The sequence below is a fragment of the Pelophylax lessonae genome (assembly GCF_965119305.1).
Source record: "Pelophylax lessonae genome assembly, chromosome: 7".
NCBI lineage: Eukaryota > Metazoa > Chordata > Amphibia > Anura > Ranidae > Pelophylax > Pelophylax lessonae.
Genome location: NC_138774.1, coordinates 222,064,082 through 222,081,764, shown reverse-complemented (window position 1 = coordinate 222,081,764; position 17,683 = coordinate 222,064,082). Strand labels below are relative to the sequence as shown.

General features: G+C 43.3%; 1 protein-coding gene across 1 annotated transcript in view; it reads right to left on the bottom strand.

Annotated features, from left to right (window-relative positions):
* The window catches only part of SETX (senataxin), a 177,310-nt gene that overhangs the window by 17,399 nt on the left and 142,228 nt on the right, over positions 1 to 17,683 (bottom strand). The window contains exons 20-24 of the mRNA XM_082263751.1: positions 12,491 to 12,663; positions 12,311 to 12,403; positions 9,909 to 10,076; positions 2,557 to 2,655; positions 2,207 to 2,294 (exon numbers count right to left, since the gene is read on the bottom strand). Coding sequence (XP_082119877.1) covers positions 2,207 to 2,294; positions 2,557 to 2,655; positions 9,909 to 10,076; positions 12,311 to 12,403; positions 12,491 to 12,663 — 621 coding nt within the window. The remainder of the gene's footprint in view (positions 1 to 2,206; positions 2,295 to 2,556; positions 2,656 to 9,908; positions 10,077 to 12,310; positions 12,404 to 12,490; positions 12,664 to 17,683) is intronic.

The following is a 17,683-nucleotide window of genomic DNA, read 5'->3' as shown; positions in this document are numbered from 1 at the left end:
TACCAGAGGCACAATTGATGAAACACCTCCGGATGAAGTGACCATTCCCCCTGGTCCAACGACTGTCAACTGAGGTAAACCGCCTGCCAATTTTCGACCCGCGGAATGTGTACAGCAGAGATGGCTGGAACTAAACGTTCTGCCCACCTTAGAATGCTGGCTACTTCCAAAGCTGCCAGGACACTTCTTGTGCCCCCCTTGGTGATTGACATAGGCCACAGCCATGGCATTGTCCAATTTAATTTGCACTGGACACCCCTGAAGACGATCCGTCCAATGATCCAGACTAAGCCTGATCGCTCAGAGCTCCAGCAAATTGATCTGCATTTTGGATTCTTGCAGTGCCCAAACCCCCCGAGCAGAGTCTTTTCCGAGGACGCCTCCCCACTCGGATAGGCTGGCGTCCGTGGTGACCACTGTCATGTACAGAGGGAGAAAGGATTTGCCCTGGTGAAATGCCGGAGAACAAAGCCACCAGATCAGGGACCCTCTCGTACCCTAGCTCTGCTGGATCAGATTGTCTATATAGATTGTGGATTCTTGTTCCATTTGATGAGAATCTCTCTTTGCAGAGATCTCGTGTGGAAACGTGCAAAACAGAACTGCCTTGAAGGTAGACACCATCAAGCATGCAAGTCCGAAGGTATGACTGTCTGCTGGACAACAGAAGTTGAATTGCTTCCTGCAATTTCTGGATATTTTTCATCGGACGGAACACTTTGGCTAAGGCCGTGTCCAGAGTTAGGCCCAGATAGTCCAGATTTTTGGAAAGTACCAGAGAAGACTTCTGAAGGTTCAGAATCCAACTAAACTTCAGAGTTCGATGAGTAATCTCCAAGTTGTCAACCAGAGCAGTCGGAGACTCCGCTCGTGGCAAAGGATCGTCCAGGTACCCCTCGAGGAGAGGAGGAGAGACCAAAGGGTAACGCCACAAACGGATAATGCTCCTCTTCCACGGCAAAGCGGAGGAAATGCTGGTGACCAACACATATTGGAATGTGAAGGTAAGCGTCCTTGATGTCGATAGAAGCAAGAAGATCCCCCTGATGCAGGGATGCCACCACCATGCGAATGGAATCTATTCTGAACTTCTGCACCCCCACAAAGCAGTTTAGTGCCTCAAGGTCCAGAATTGGAGGCACCTTGCCCTCCTTCCTGGGGACTGTAAACAGGTTTGAATAAAACTCCTTAAAAATGTTCCAAATTCGGAACTGGGACAAACACCCCTTGGCTCAGTAAGTCTTGCACTGCCCCAAAGAGACCCCGTAAGCGGTCTGGGGACAGGTGCAAGTTGGAGGGGAAAAAACCTTTCCAGAGGGTTAGAATGAAACCTGATCTTGTAGCCGAAAAATAGGACTTCGTGGACCCACTTGTCCTGTATGACGGAGGTCCAATGGGTCAGGGAACCAGCAAAGGCATCCCTCCACCCTACATACGGTCATGGGCCCCTTCATGCTGTGGGAGCCTTGCTTGCATGTCTGGAGAAGCAGCCCGCTGTCGGCTTGCCAGACCAGGTTCGTCTGGATCCTCCGGCGGAGGCCCTGAAGGGTTTTCATAGCTTGTCTTGAGACCCTGAGGGACGAAAAAAACGTATAGGCCGAGAAAGATGGACCACGTCTACGACAGGGCTACTTGCCCTTACTAGCCTACAGAAGAAAGGTACTCTCCCCCCGTGAGACCCTTAACAATGTCATCCAGGGAAGCTCCAAACAGGCGATCCCCTAGGAAGGGGATCAGATAAGGCCTTCTTAGAAGTCTGGTCTGCAAACCAGCATTTAGCCCAAATAACACACCTAAGGACCACTACTGAGACAGACAGCCTAGAAATCAGAGGAGCCGCAGCCAAAGAGGCATCACAGAAAAACTGCAGCCCCTGGACCAACTGGTCAGTCAGCTCAGTTAAGGTGGGGGGAAGCTGCTCCCCCTCCAGGTCCTAGCGTAAAAGCTTGGCCCACTCAGTCAGAGTCAGGACAATGGTAAAAACCGGCCTAAGTGCTGAACCAGCCACAGTGTATATATGGCGGGCCACAGCTTCCACTTTTCTGTCAGCCGGGTCCTTAAAGGCTAGTGACTTTCTTGGTTTAACCTAGAAACTGGAGAGTCCACCACAGGTGGCTCTACTTTTAGTACAATACATAAGGCACTAACTGCTATGCATTCAAACTTTATCACCCCCTTTCAAGTCAGCAAACTAGTAGCCACTTACCATCAGTGTACGGAAGCTTCCTAGGATGAAGAGGCTAAATTTGGCTCTTGTAATCGTCACATTTAAACGCTGTCTACTGGCCAGAAATCTGTAAACGGAGCAGATTATACAAAAAAAAAAAAAGTATAATATTCGTTTTAGGAAGTTACTAAGAAATTGATTAATTTACACAGAAATGTTGACACGTTTGTTAAATTTCTCTTTCTCTCCTATATTACGAATTAAAAAAGGTAGAGGTAGACTAATGTTGGCCAATTGATTGGTTATAACACAATCCATTATATGGAAAAACAATCTGTATATTTACAGGCTGTGTGTGCGTGTGTATGTGAAGAAAATAGTTTACTAACCCAATACAGCCTTGGATAGAGTTGGCTCGTACACATGTGACAATTATACAATCTTTTTGTCGACCTTGGAAACCATCAACTGTGTCCACTTCGCCTGGCCTAGGGGAAAGCAAGATCACAGGGTAAACATTTGTGTCTAGACTTTAAGTTTAAGATACTACAAAATCTAAAATTAGCCCTATCTAGATTATAGATGTATAAACCAGCTATGGTACAAAGCACTGCTACAATATTGGAGAGTTTTAAAAGATTACAGCCCAACTCCAGACAAAACATTCTTTTTTGAGCTTTGTGTAACAAAAAAAGGTTAGTGGGACTTTGAATGAAGTACATGTGAAAGATATACCTCCATCCCAATTCTGGACAATGAAGGGGGAGATATTTGGGACTTTCTATGAGGCAAATGACAAGTGAATAAATATAAATTACATCTTAACATATTGATTGTCACAAAAATAACACATTAACATAGATACATATGTAATAGCAATTGCAAATAAATACATTTCTGTTCATATATGTACATGGATAGAACACAATTCATACATATACATAAAATACCACAGCAACATATTCCAATTACCAATAGGTAGAACATTATTGGTAATACTACATGTAATACGTTGAAAATGGCAAGAAATGCATGGTATATAAAAATTGTAGCTAAAATAAAAAACATGGCTGCATCTTGTGCAGCTCTACGTGTTTCATGGTAAAAAAAACGCATACCTAAGCACGTCACACTTTATATTTGGCATCACGCCATTGTATAGTTCCACTAGACACCTTGTGGTATCATCTCTAAACTTCATCCAATACCCCATGGAGATCACACCTTTTCATAGGCGTCTGGGTCGTGCATGAATCCTATTACCACAGTTCCCGAAAAAGACTACCTTATTGGCCCAGACTTAGCAATACCGCATGCTGTTTGAACTGTAGTTCTATATACGATGCTACATCCGCTCCTGAGGAAGTGTTTTTTTCCCATGAAACACGTAGAGCTTCACAAGATGCAGCCATCTTTTTATTTAATTTACAATTTCTATAGACCATGCATCTCTTGCCATTTTCAACTACTTCATTACATGTAGTATTACCATTAATGTTCTACCTAATGGTAATTGGAATGTGTTGCTGTGGTATTTTAATGTGTGTATATATATATATATATATATATATATATATATATATATATGTATGAATGGTCTTCTATCCATGTACATATATGAACAGAAATGTGTAATATATATATTATATATATATATGCATGCAATTGCCATTACATATGTATCTATGTTAATGTGCTATTTTTGTGACAATAAATATGTCAAGATGTAATTTCTATTTATTCACTTGTCATTTGCCTCATATAAAGCCCCAATTATCTCCCCCTTCATTTTTTGAGCTTTGACTAGAGCGAGCAAGGAATTCAACCACTCAAATTTTATTGGGTCACGATTTGTGAAATGGGGATTTTACTATTGTGCCAACATCACTTGTTGGCTTGGACAGTCTACTTAATGGGAAACAATAATAGTTTTAACTTTAATTTACATTTTTAACTTTTATGCTTTATGTTACAAAAACACAAGTACTACAGGATACATCAATGACACAGTATTCCTTATGCATTAGGCTTTTCTACAGAAAAAACAGCAGAAGACGTTTTTCCTCCAAACTTTCTCTGAAATATCCTGTCTGAACACAGCAGGCAGAGGGGAAGAGGGGAGGAGTCACTGCTCCAACCATTCATGTGTGAGCATTTAAGCTCTTAAGCAACAATGTTTTGTGGCAATACAGACCTGTCTAGTCTGGCAAATATTTTTAAAAGAAGCTACATTTGTTTGCTTGAGATGAAAGTACAAAATAAATGGAATTTTTGCTTACCTATAAATTCCATATCTAGGAGTATAGTACAGGACACATGCTTAAAGCAGAACGATTATCAAGACAAATTGATAAAAAAAAAAAAAAAACGTTCTTCAGAAAAGAACAAAATTTGACATTATTAAATTATGCTGTGAAAATTAATGTGTGCTGTAAATTGCCTTGAGCATTGCTCCCGTTTCTTCTTGCTGGAGGCTGCCAGAGCCCCTAAACAGTAGTAAATCTTTAGGCTGTCTTTTAAGCCTAAAGTGATCTAGCAGGACTTAAGTTTCCGACTAAAGCTCACCCTTAATATTCATATACCCTGTGTTATAGGCTGATACCTACAGGTATATAAACACCATCATAGCCTTTGAGGATATGCTGCTTGGCGTAACCCACTCTGAGTCCTGCAGACTAACAAAGATACAAAGGGGAGGTTGATCTTCATGGACCCTAGGTCAAACAGAACTCTGCCAACAGGCCCAACAAGTGCTGCTGCAATCACTATGGCAGCAAAAACTGCATCCACAGAGAAACTGACATCCACCTGGTAGAACTTGGAGAAGGTATGTATAGTAGACCAGCCTAACAAAGCTGGGAAACCGAAGCTTGATTCCAGAATGGCCAGGAAACTCCTACTCACCTGGTAGAGCAAGCACGTATTCGTGCTGGAGGTGCTTTATCCTTTAGGGGTCTTATCCACTTAGCAATGGTGGATTTTGATGCTGGATTCCTTGTGATGTACTGTGGGTACTTCCTGAAAGCGAATGGATCTTTTAGGTACATTCTAATGGCCTGACCACATTTTACAGTGAAAAGCAATCTCCTTTGGGTGCTTAGGAGCAGAGAACAAAGAAGGACTTTCTTCACTGAGTGGGAAAGCAGACACCACCTTAGGAAGTAAGGAGGGTCCTGGGAGAAACACTTCTTTATCCCCGTCAAGAGTCATGAATGTCTCCTTACAGGAGAACCACCAACTGCGAAACACTATTTTTGTCTCGTACTAGAAAGCAAAGAACGTGCTGATGAGGTGGCTATATGGAATATGCGGAAAGGCATCCTGGATGTCTACAAATGCTTGGAATTTCCCTCATCTCAGAGAGGCAATAACCAGTCTTGCAGATTCCATGTGAACCTTTGGAAATTTTAAAAAGGTATTTGTTTAGGAATTTTAATTTCAGGATAGGATGATTACCCATCTTGCGTTTTAGTAATGTGAAGAGGGCAGTCTGCAAATCTGACTGTCCTTTAGTGGACTTTGTTTGGTTTGAGAAAAGAAAATGCTGAGGGGGTAGAGTTTGAACTATTTTGTACCCCTTCAAAACCATTGATAGAACCCACAGTGAGGCGTCTTGTCTCTTCATTGTGAAAAGAGAACTAGGGTAGACTTTGTGGATTTTGTGTTCCAAGTCTTTTTGCCAAAAGGAAGGGCCTAATTTTGGCTTAAAAGTGAAAGCCTTGGTGGATAATTGTTGTGCTCTTCATTTTGATGAAGTAGAGGCTCCTGAAAAGGGGGTTTCTGGAGTCTTCTGCCGTGGAAGGAAGACCTTTCCTCCTGTCACTTCTTTAATGAATGTGTCTTACCGAGTCTTCTTTCAAAGTGTATTTGTGTAAGATAATTTTGTTTCAGGCAGCTTTAGCTGACCAGGAACTAGCCATGAGATTATGCACACATGGACAGAACCATTCTGGAGATTTGTGTCATGACTTGTTCTAAGAGCAGGGATCTCCAAAGTACGTCCCTGCTAGGCTTGTGGGTCCTCAGACTTACTGCAGGGACAGTCTCTGCTTGAGTTGCGAAACTTGCTCTGCCTACTAGAGGCATTAGGGGGTGCATCAAATGTCCCACAACCTGAGGAACTTGACAAAGCCCAAATATTTTCACTGCAGACCTGCTGCACCACACACTTCCCACCTCGCAGTTAAGCTTAGTGTCCTTTACCGCTGTATTTTACATACAGTGCGCCTTTGTAACAGTGGGGTGGAAGCTGGTGGAGGACAAAGGTGTGCGAGGGGGAGGGAGTCCGGTGGAGGACACAGGTGCGCAGGGCGGAAATCTAGTGGAAGACACAGGTGTGCAGGGGGAGCTCTGCTGAGGGACACGGGTGTGCAGGGACAATCCGACAGGGAAGCAGATGTAAGGCCTCGTGCACACTGAATATTTAGCCCTGGTGTACAAGGCTCCGGTGTTTAGGTGTGGGTAGAGGATTCAGGTGCACCATCCAGCCCCGCTGATGGCAGCCTTTAAAAATCGATTCCAACGCTGCAGATTCATTTATAAATAAACTGAATTTTTTTTCAGCCCGTGAATATCTGTAAAATATAGGATGTGGCCCTCGAAGTGAAAAGTTTGGAGACCCTTGTTCTAGAGTATCAACCCAAAAAAGCAAAACAGATGGTAATGTTTAAGTGCTTTGCCAAAATATTGTCCTGGAGTACAGGATCCTGTTGGCTGTTCATTACCCTAGTTCATTTAGCCGTGGGTTGACAAACAAAAATTGCATCAATAGCGGTTTGCAGAGCTGAGCCTGTCAGAGTAAAGAGAGCCTTTAAGAGGGTCTCAAAACTTTCTGTAAGCAGAATCTTTAAATGAAGAAACATCTTCAAGAGGTACAGAAAGAGGTTTAGACTTGGAAGGATCTACTAGCAGAACAGTTTTGTGTATTCTCCTGCCAAAGGATAGAGTTCGACAATGTTTTTCAGATGGGTGAAAATCTTTTCAGGACTGACCCAATTGTCATAATTTGTCCAGTCTGTTTCATGCGACAACATCAAGGTGTTTGCGCAAAGCAGAAGTGAGCATATCAACATTGACAAGAACATAGTGTTAAGCCGTAAAATCAGGTACATGGGAGTAGAGTGCGGAAATGGGGTATGTGTGACTGAGAAAGAGTGTGTAGCAATGCAGACACTGACCATTCTGTAGCATTCTGTTCCCTTGTGGGGAAAAGGTGGGAGGAAGCGCCTCGGTATTTTTTAAAGGACTGTAGGTTGAAGTGGCGGTAATTGTGCAACCTACGATATGATTTAACATTTGGTCATCCACTGAGTCTGAGCTCTAAATGGTGGAATTTTTGCAAAGATTTTGAAACTTTTAATGCTGTTTAAAGGAGTTTTAAAGTCAGAATACAAATACAAACCTGAGCCAATCTCTATCCAGCGATGTCCACGAGTCCCTTGGCCGTCCGGGACTCTTTCCTCCTGATTGGCTGAGACACAGTAGCAGCGCCATTGGCTCCCGTGGCTGTCAAAGTCAGTTGGCTAAACGGCAGCTCCGTGTCTAAATGGGCACGCAGAGCTGCAGCTCGGCTCAGGTGCCCCCATAGCTAGCTGCTTGCTGTGGGGGCACGCATCAGGAGGGAGGGGCTAGGAGCAACAAAGGGGGACCTGAGAAGAGGAGGATACAGGCTGCCCTGTGCAAAACTAACTGCACAGGGCAGGTAAGTATAACATGTTTGCTATTTAAAAAAAAACGAGGCTTTACAATCACTTTAAAGTGATTGTGAATTTTTTATTTTTTTTAAACAAATATGTTTTACTTACCTCCTCTGTGTAGTTGGTTTTGCACAGAGCAGCCTGGCTCCTTCTCTTCTCGGGCCCCTCGTTCCCGCTTCTGGCTCCTCCCTCCTATTGAGTGCCCCCACAGCAAGCAGCTTGCTATAAGGGCACCGGAGCTGCAGCTCCGTGTGTCCATTCAGACCGTTTGGCCCACCCCTCTCTCTCTCCTGATTGGCTCACTCACTTTGATTGACAGCCGCAGGAGTCAATGGCGCCGTGGCTGTATCTCAGCCAATCAGGAGGGAGAGTCCCGGGACGGCCGAGGAACTTATGGACATCGCTGGACAGAGAGGGGGCACAGGTAAGTATTAGGGGTGCTGCTACAAACAGAAGGCTTTTAATCTTAATGCATAGAATGCATTAAAATAAAAAAATAAAAACTTCCTGCCTTTACAACTCCTTTAAGTAAATATGTTTCATGCATTCTTGGTTTCCAGGTTTCCTGTTTTTTTTTTTAAAGTATGGGTTATCCCCCTTCAATCCATCATGAATGCTGCCGCCAGACTCATCCACCTCACCAATCGCTCAGTGTCCGCTGCTCCTCTCTGTCAAGCCCTCCACTGGCTTCCACTCACCCAACGAATTAAATTCAAAATACTTACAACATCTTACAAAGCAATCCACAGCTTAGCCCCTAGCACATCACCAACCTCATCTCAAAATACCAACCTAATCGCTCTCTTCGTTCCTCTTAAAACATCCTGCTCTCTAGCTCCCTCATCACCTCCTCCCATGCTCGCCTCCAGGACTTTTCTAGAGCCTCTCCAATCCTATGGAACTCCTTACCCTTATCTGTCCGATTATCTCCCACTCTATTAGCTTTTAGGCGATCTCTGAAAACCCTCCTTTTCAGAGAAGCCTATCCTACCAACCCCTAACAAATGTACCTCCATCAACCCATCCCCCACAGTTATTGATTTTTGTTTCACTTGACCCTTCCTTCTAGATTGTAAGCTCTAATGAGGAGGGCCCTCTAGTTCCTCCTGTTTTGAACTGTATTGTAACTGTATTGTCTTCCCTCACACTGTAAAGTGCTGCGCAAACTGTTGGCGCTATATAAATCCTGTATAATAATAGTAATGAAACCAGTACTCTTCCGGATACACATAGTATAAAGCAAATAAAAGAGAGGATATGTCTCATATGGGGCTACAGTATCGGTCCCATAAACAGGATGACCTAGTTTTACCTGTCTATGTCACTTGTCTCTATAAAGGGTCCAGGATTCAGCCATCATAGTGGGCATACCCCAGGTGGGATCTTCAGGATCTGGGTTTTTTTAGGGATGAGCTACATCCCTAAACTTGTATAGCACCTGGTGTTAACTAAGTGTTTCTCAGTGCTCAAGCAACATTACAGGGCATCCCCACAGTGTGGGTCAGAGTACAGCTCCCAAGGTTTTTGCTGAGCTTGCACCTACCTGGATGCACTGCTTCTATTGTTGTATTAGAAAACATTGAAGCGTTGATTAAAGAAACCAAAGTAAAATAATAAACTAGTTAAGAGTGGTTTCTCAGTAAGGCAAAAGAGGTCCACCACCTTCGTACGCTAGAAATAACTGAGGACTCTCAGAGTGTGGTAGGGATGTAGGCTGGACACTTATGGGGCATGTCCGCAAAAGCTTTTCCAATGTCCAATCGCCTCTAAACCAGGGTCTATCAATATTAGGCTTGGGTCCTGTACAATTAATTATAATTTCATAATCATTTGATAAAAAAAATACCATACATTGAGAGAGTTTGTACATACATATACACACACATATTATATATATATATATATATATATATATATATATATATATATATATATACACACACACACACACACACAAATACTTTTCTTTAAAAGTGTACAGAGATTTTGGTTTTCTTCCATTTAGGCATAGAAAGTACAACACTGTAGTTAAATAATTTTCTCACATTGCGTTATCGCCAAAAGTTTTCTTCAGCTCATTAATAAGCCTGATTTTCTGAGCACGGTACGGGGTGATGATGCCAATATTTCGGTAGCAAAACTCCTTTTTCTTGCTCTTAATAAGCTTTATTAGGGCCACTGCCATTTGGATTTCCGATAGGTTAGAGAAGGACCTGTCCAGACAAAATCAAGTGTGAGCTTTAAAAGAAGCACAAATAGCCTACATACATATCTGGGAATACAGCTGCATAATGAAATTATCAAAATCACAATCTTATCACAAACTTTATCTTTTGGTAGAAGAGATTTTGCATGTCTCTTGTGCTAAAAAAAACTTATTTGTTTTTCTTTTCTTCAGGTGTGTATACAGCTGGCCAACTCCCAGAACCTGTGAAATGCAAACAATGGAGCTCAGGCAATGTTCAGTGTGTGCATGCAAAGGAATTACATCAACATTGGCTGCTCAATAGCTGCAGAGAGAAGACACCATATAAAAGGAAGAAAACTTTTAGAAGATGACAGCAGTGGAAAGATCAATACCGGGGAGCACAGATCTTGTCTTGCTGCAGAAGGGTACACAAGGGGGCAAAGCACTGATCGCTCTGCATTGTTCCATCTGTTTTACTGACCACAAACGAGTTATACTAACCTTGCCAGCGCTCCTTCCTCCATTGCAGCCAGGAACACTACTCAGCACTTTTGGGTATGGAGGAGCATGCGGCTTTCCCGTGACAATGCTCAAGCCTGGTAGCAAATTGCTAGACCTGAGTGCGTTCCTATGATGGAAGCGTGATATCATCACTTTTTTGCCTCTGACACCATACCCTTGTGCCGCCTGCGTAGGCCAGGGTGTCCAATAAAGCAATGTCAGATTGGTGGAGTTTTTTTTTTTTAAATCTGTGGCCCTCTAACTCCCTGTTTGTGGTTTGCAGACATTCAAGAATTTTAACTAAAGTTGATTAAGGCTACATGGCCTGCAGAATTCAGCAGCTCAACTCTTTCAGAAAAGTTTTACAGCCCCTTTTTTCTAGTGTAAAATATTGCAATGTTACAATAATGTTAATTACAATGGTGCCATCATCCTTTTCTGCAATTCATAGGAGCGGCTTTTAGAAGACATATTGAAGATTTCTTCTAATCAAATCATTCTACCATTTCATCTGTGTTTTACATTGCTGGTCTAGTGTTTAACATTCTAAACACTAAGCAGAAACAGAGGCTTAGGGTTTACTGTTCAGTCCTAGGAAACATGCAACTAAAATTTCCCTTGGCTTGTTCATATATGTGACAGTCTTTGTGATCTGTAGTGGATCACTTTTCAGAGATATTTGATAGCTGGTAGGAAGGCAATAGGTCGCCTCCTCATCACATGCTTTTACCCTGTAAATGCCACACCAACAGTGCCAATCAAATGCACTACATGTGATTACAGCGTGACCGCACAGTCTCGCATGGGTCAAGAGGTAGTAACATCTGCTCAATGCAACTTACAGTTTCATTTTTGTCTCAGCTGCAAGGCACTGCATCACATGTATAGCTCTGAGTGGCTGCATGCTTGTGCTTAGATTGGTGGTAAACTTGCAGCTCACTGCATCCCGGTGCTTTGGAAGACGACCAGAGTACCGACTATAGGGGATTGTATGCGCAGGATGGAAGACAAACAGGATGGAGGACCTCACCCTCACGAGGCAGCATCGCAGGGAACGATACGATAAGATCTGGGGTTTCTGGAATGTCTTCGTGCTCTCTGACAAGGGCAGGTCTCTGATGTGCGGTTGATTCTCACCTCGGGGGCGCCCGTGGGTTTTGTCCATGCGGGGAATTGCCCCCTCTGTTACCCCCCCCCCCCCCGTCCCAATCCCTTTGCCATCCTTCTTTGTCTTCTTTGTGTGTTACCCATTCTTGGGCTCTGTTTTCTCTTATTTTCTCCATCCTTTAGACAAAATTGGGGAGCGACAGCCGGGAACGGTTTTCCTCGCCCCGTGATGCAGCCTTTATACATACCTGTATTGGTGCCTGGCTATCTGTGAATCGTGTTGGAAGTACCTGCACCTCCCCCGCCACCGGGGATGGGTCCTACGATTATGCCAGGACCTTCGTTGATCATCGATCTACTGTTTTAGTTTGCTTTTTCATTCGACGCTATGCTTATTACATATGTCTGTATGATGCATGTCACAAATTGTTTCTCGACTGTTGTTCCTTTCCCATAAATAAAAATATTTGAAAAAAAAAAAACTTGCAGCTCAATCAGCTGGTTTTACCACCCCCTGGCTACACGGGGTAATAAATCCCTACTGTCCACCCTCCAGAAAACAATGAGAAAAGTGTATAATATACAAACAAAATATTTTGGTAGACTTTGTTTTGCCACTATTATTTATGCATTATTATTTTTGATACTTACTCCTTCTCTTTCATTTCATAACCATCAGAAACATCAAATACCATGTAGGGTTGGAATGGCCAGTCTGAGGAGCACCGGACTTCCTCTGTGGCCCTGTAGATGAAAAAAAATATGTGAGGGCTTTGTCCTTTTACCAAGTCCACAGTGATCAAATGAATATTCCAACAAAGGCAGTCCTACCTATCAGTTTTCAGTATTGAGTTGTAAAAGTGTTTGGAAGGAAAGAGACAAATATCAGGGTGCATACGGTATTGTAATGTCAGCCGTTGGATTGGAGGATTGGTGCCAGAGGCTTCTAAGATTTGGCAGAGCCGAGACATCAAAGATTGCCCATAACCTAGTTCCTCTGCTTTCTAAAATGAGATGGAAATAAAAATGATCATTAATTAGGGAATGTACTTATTTAGAACCTGTGTTTTTTTAATATTATGCTCCTTTATTCAAGATTCATACCATTCAAGATATGGTATTTGAAAAGCTGAACGCCATGCAAAAAAATATTAAATGTAAAAAAATCCTCAATAGCCATAAAGGAAATAAATCAACAAGTGAGAACCAAATGCCTTTGCAAACCCAGTTATGTTGTAAAAAATAGCAGTGACATCACTGTACAGAGAACAGAGCTGTTGGAGGGACCCAGTAGGGTTACTCACTACAGGCTGCCTACAGAAAACTACAAGGGGGGCAAAAGCAAGGCCAGTCTCACGATGCGAAAGAACAACAGTGACCACACAAATGCAAAGTTTCATGCTGGATTGCTGCACAGAATACAGAAATGGCACCAAAATTTGAGAAAGAATACACATGCCTCTTGTACAGTATCTCACAAAAGTGAGTACACCCCTCACATTTTTGTAAATATTTTATTATACCTTTTCATGTGACAACACTGAAGAAATGACAATTTGCTACAATGTAAAAGTAGTGAGTGTACAGCTTGTATAACAGTGTAAATTTGCCGTCCCCTCAAAATAACTCCACACACAGCCATTAATGTCTAAACCGCTGGCAACAAAAGGGAGTACACCCCTAAGTGAAACTGTCCAAATTAGGCCCACTTAGCCATTTTCCCTCCCGTGTCATGTGTTTCGTTAGTGTTACACATTTCAGCAGGGAGCATCAGTAGTTTCAAAAAACTATTAGATGGGCACCTTAAAGACCACAACATGCAGGGGCATACAATGTACGGTTAACAGCAAACACACACACACACACACATCATAGGTTGAACTGGATGGACTGATGTCTTTTTTCAACCTCACTAACTATGTAACTATGTTACAAGGTCTCAGGTGTGAATGGGAAGCAGGTGTGTTAAATTTGGTTTTATCGCTCTCACTCTCTCATACTGGTCACTGGAAGTTGAACATGGCACCTCATGACAAAGAACTCCGAGGATCTGAAAAAAAAGAATGGTTTCTCTACATAAAGATGGCCTAGGCTATAAGAAGATTGCCAAGACCCTGAAACTGAGCTGCAGCACGGTGGCCAAGACCATACAGCGGTTTAACAGGACAGGTTCCACTCAGAACAGGCCTCGCCATGGTCGACCAAAGAAGTTACATGCAAGTGCTCAGCGTCATATCCAGAGGTTCCCTTTGGGAAATAGACGTATGAGTGCTGCCAGCATTGCTGCAGAGGTTGAAGGGGTGGTCAACCTGTCAGTGCTCAGATCATACACCGCACACTGTATCAAATTGGTCTGCATGGCTGTCGCCCTAGAAGGAAGCCTCATCTAAGACCCCGTTCAGACAGGGGCGACGCTACTTGCTGGGGCGACCTGTGAAGACACGGTGCACAGAGTGCACCGCGACCTCGGCGCGACATGCACGGACTTCATATCATTGAAGTCAATGCAGGTCGCCTCCAGGTCGCCCCAAAGTAGTACAGGACCCTTTTTCTAAGTCGGAGCGACTTGTGTCGCTCCTATTAGAACGGGTCCTGTGCTAATCAATGACAGGCGACCCACTGCGACTTGTCAGGCGACTTTGACAAGTCGCGCTAGTGTGAATGGGGACTTAAGATGATGCACAAGAAAGCCTGCAAACAGTTTGCTAAAGACAAGTAGACTAGGGACATGGATTACTGGAACCCATGTCCTGTGGTCTGATGAGACCAATATAAACTTATTTGGTTCAGATGGTGTCAAGCGTGTGTGGCAGCAACCAGGTGAGGAGTACAAAGACAAATGTGTCTTGCCTACAGTCAAACATGAAGGTGGGAGTGTTATGGTCTGGGGCTGCATGAGTGCTGCCGACACTGGGGAGCTACAGTTCATTAAAGGTAACCATGAATGCCAACATGCACTGTGACATACTGAAGCAGAGAATGATCCCCTCCCTTCAGAGACTGGACCTCAGGGCAGTATTCCAACATAAGGACCCCAAACACACCTTCAAGACAATCACTGCCTTGCTAAACAAGCTGAAGGTAAAAGTGATTGACTGGCCAAGCATGTCCCTTGTTGCCAGCGGTTTATACTTTAACGGCTGTGTATTGATGTATTTTGAGCGGACAGCAAATTTACACTGTTATACAAGCTTTACACTCACTACTTTACATTGTAGCAAAGTGTCATTTCTTCAGTGTTACATGAAAAGATATTATGAAATATTTACAACAATGTGAGGGGTGTACTCACTTTTGTGAGATACTGTATATTTGCTTATCCTGGAGTTCAGCTTTAACCAGTTCGGCTCTACAGCTATTTTTTTTTTTTTCATTTTTTTGCACACATGTAAAAACCTTATTTTTTGGCAATAAAATTACTTCACAGAACATTATTTTCTAAAACTAGAGGCCCTTTAGAATAAAAAGATGATAGTTGCAAATTTTGATATCACAGGATACTTTATTAAACGCAACTTTTCAGGAACAAATATAATAAAGGTTATTGAAAACACGCACACAATAAAAGACTCTTTATTTTAGTAAAATATAAATAGATGAGGCCACAGCAAGTAACTTGATACCAAAACATGCAAAGTCTGAAAATTGCGTGTGCCCATGATATTGCAAAAAACTACGATACCCAAAGATCTCCATAGTTGACACTTTAAAAGCCTTTACAGCTCATTAGTTTACAGTTAACCAGGAGCCCTTATGCTAGAATTATTGCTCTCAGTCTGACATTCGCAGCAATACAGGTGCATCTCAAAAAATGTGAATATCATCAAACAGTTAATTTATCTCAGAAATTCAATTCAAAAAGTAAAGCGCGTATATTATATAGATTCATTACACACAGGGTGATATATTTTAAGCATTTCTTTCTTTTAGTTTAGAGGACTATGGCTTACAGCTAGTGAAAACCCAAAATTCAGTATCTCAAAAAATACAATTATTACATAAGACCAATAAAAAAAGAAAAAAAAAAAAAGAAAAAGATTTTTGACTCACTGTAAAACCCATTTCTCTGATGTTCATTGACAGACCCAGCTCCTGATATTCTTAACTATTGGGTTATACTGCCCCTACAGGAGTAGGACACTAGGCAGAAAAAAGGTCTGGCTAAGCCAATAAGCAGTCCCAGGGGGTATACTCCTCTGCTATAGGTACTCAGTTTTGTTAGAAGCAGTGTCAGAAAAACTACAACTCCACAACATCAGAGAAATTGATTTTACGGTAATTTAAAAATCCCATTTTCTCTTTTGTTCACTGATGGACACAGCTCCTGATATTCTTAACTATTGGGACGTCCCAAAGCAGTGTTAAACATGAGGGGTGGGAACAGCAAAAAAATGTCCTAAAGGCTAAACAGTAGCTCAATCAAAACAACTGGAGCCCACCTGAAAAAAAAACAATACACCCTCAGAGGATCAGTTCCTCTCAGCAGCCTTTCAAACCTTGCAGGCCAATAGAAGCATCCACAGATCCCAACACATCCACTTTAGAATTTTCAGAAAGTGTGCACCGACAACCAAGTGGAAGCCTGCAAACCTGCCCCACTGACTTCTCATGATGGAAGGCCCAAAAAGCACTAAGCGCCCGAATAGAATGCGCTGTTACAGGGAAAGGAGGAACTTGACCCTTGATAGAATAGGCCTGAGTCACCGTCTGTCTGACCCATCTGGAAATGGTCGCAGAAGTGGACAGCCCTTTTCTTGGCTGTCTGTGATCATAAACAGTGAGTCTGACCTCCGAAAAGACTCCATGGCTGCCAGATGCACTTGAATAGCCCCCACCACATCCAGGGCATGCAACGCAATTCCTTGGGACGAACGGGCCTGGGACACAAAGAAGGCAACACACTGTCTTTATTCAAATGGAAGTCAGAGACCACCATAGGTAGGAACAACGGGTGTGGACAAATAACTACCTTATCTTTGGGGACCACCATATAGGGGTTAGGACAAGATAAACGCTACCAGTACAGACACCCTGCGAGCAGAGGTGATGGCCACCAAAAAAGCTACCTTCTGAGACAGTGTAACAGAGAGCTAAGTTCAAATCCCACGGTGGCAGAAGAGACCGCACCGGAGGAGTCATGTGTCAAACCCTGAAAAAGAGTACGTACCAATGAATTCGTGGCTCAGGCTCACTTCAAAGAAAACCGCCAAGGCAGACACCTGGGCCATGACGATACTCAAGGCCAACTTCTGCTCAACACCTCGTTGAAGGAAGTTCAAAATTTTAGCAACCGAAAAGGGAGGGTGAACACCAACCAACTTACACCACGAAATGTACGCTTTCCACGTACGATGGAAAATCGAACTAAAGGTAGACTACATAGCCCTAAGCAGAGTCGGGGTCATTGACCCAGGCAAACCTCTATCCTTCGGCACCTGGCTTTCAACAGCCAGGCCGTCAAAGCCAGCGACTGTAAGCAGGATGGAAGATCAGCCCTTGGGACAGCAGGTTCTCCCTGAGAGGCAGTCTCCAGGTGACATCGGTGACCAATCAAACCAGGTCAGCATAACAAGACCGGTGAGGCCAGTTCGGGGCCACCAGAATGACTGGAATCCCTTCAGCTTTGATCCTGCGCAGAAGCTGCAGAAAAAGCTTGAGAGGAGGGAAGGCGTAGATCAGACGATACTGGTCCCACAGGGCCAAAAAAGAGCGCGGTGTTGCCAGAGGATTCCGTGACCTTGCCACAAACCTCGGTACCTTTCTGTTTAGCCGAGATATCAACAAGTCCAGCTCCGGGGTGCCCCACCGCATACATGAGATGAAACACTTTCGGACAAAGGGACCTTTCCCCTTGGTCTAACGTCTGCTGACAGATAGTCCAATTGCCAGTTGTCCAAATGCCAGTTTTCCACTCCTGCAATGTGTACAGCGGAGAGGGCAGGAACAAAGCGTTCTGCCCACTGGAGAATGCCGGTTACTTCCAGAGCTGCGAACACACTTTTTTGTTCTGCCCTGGAGATTGAC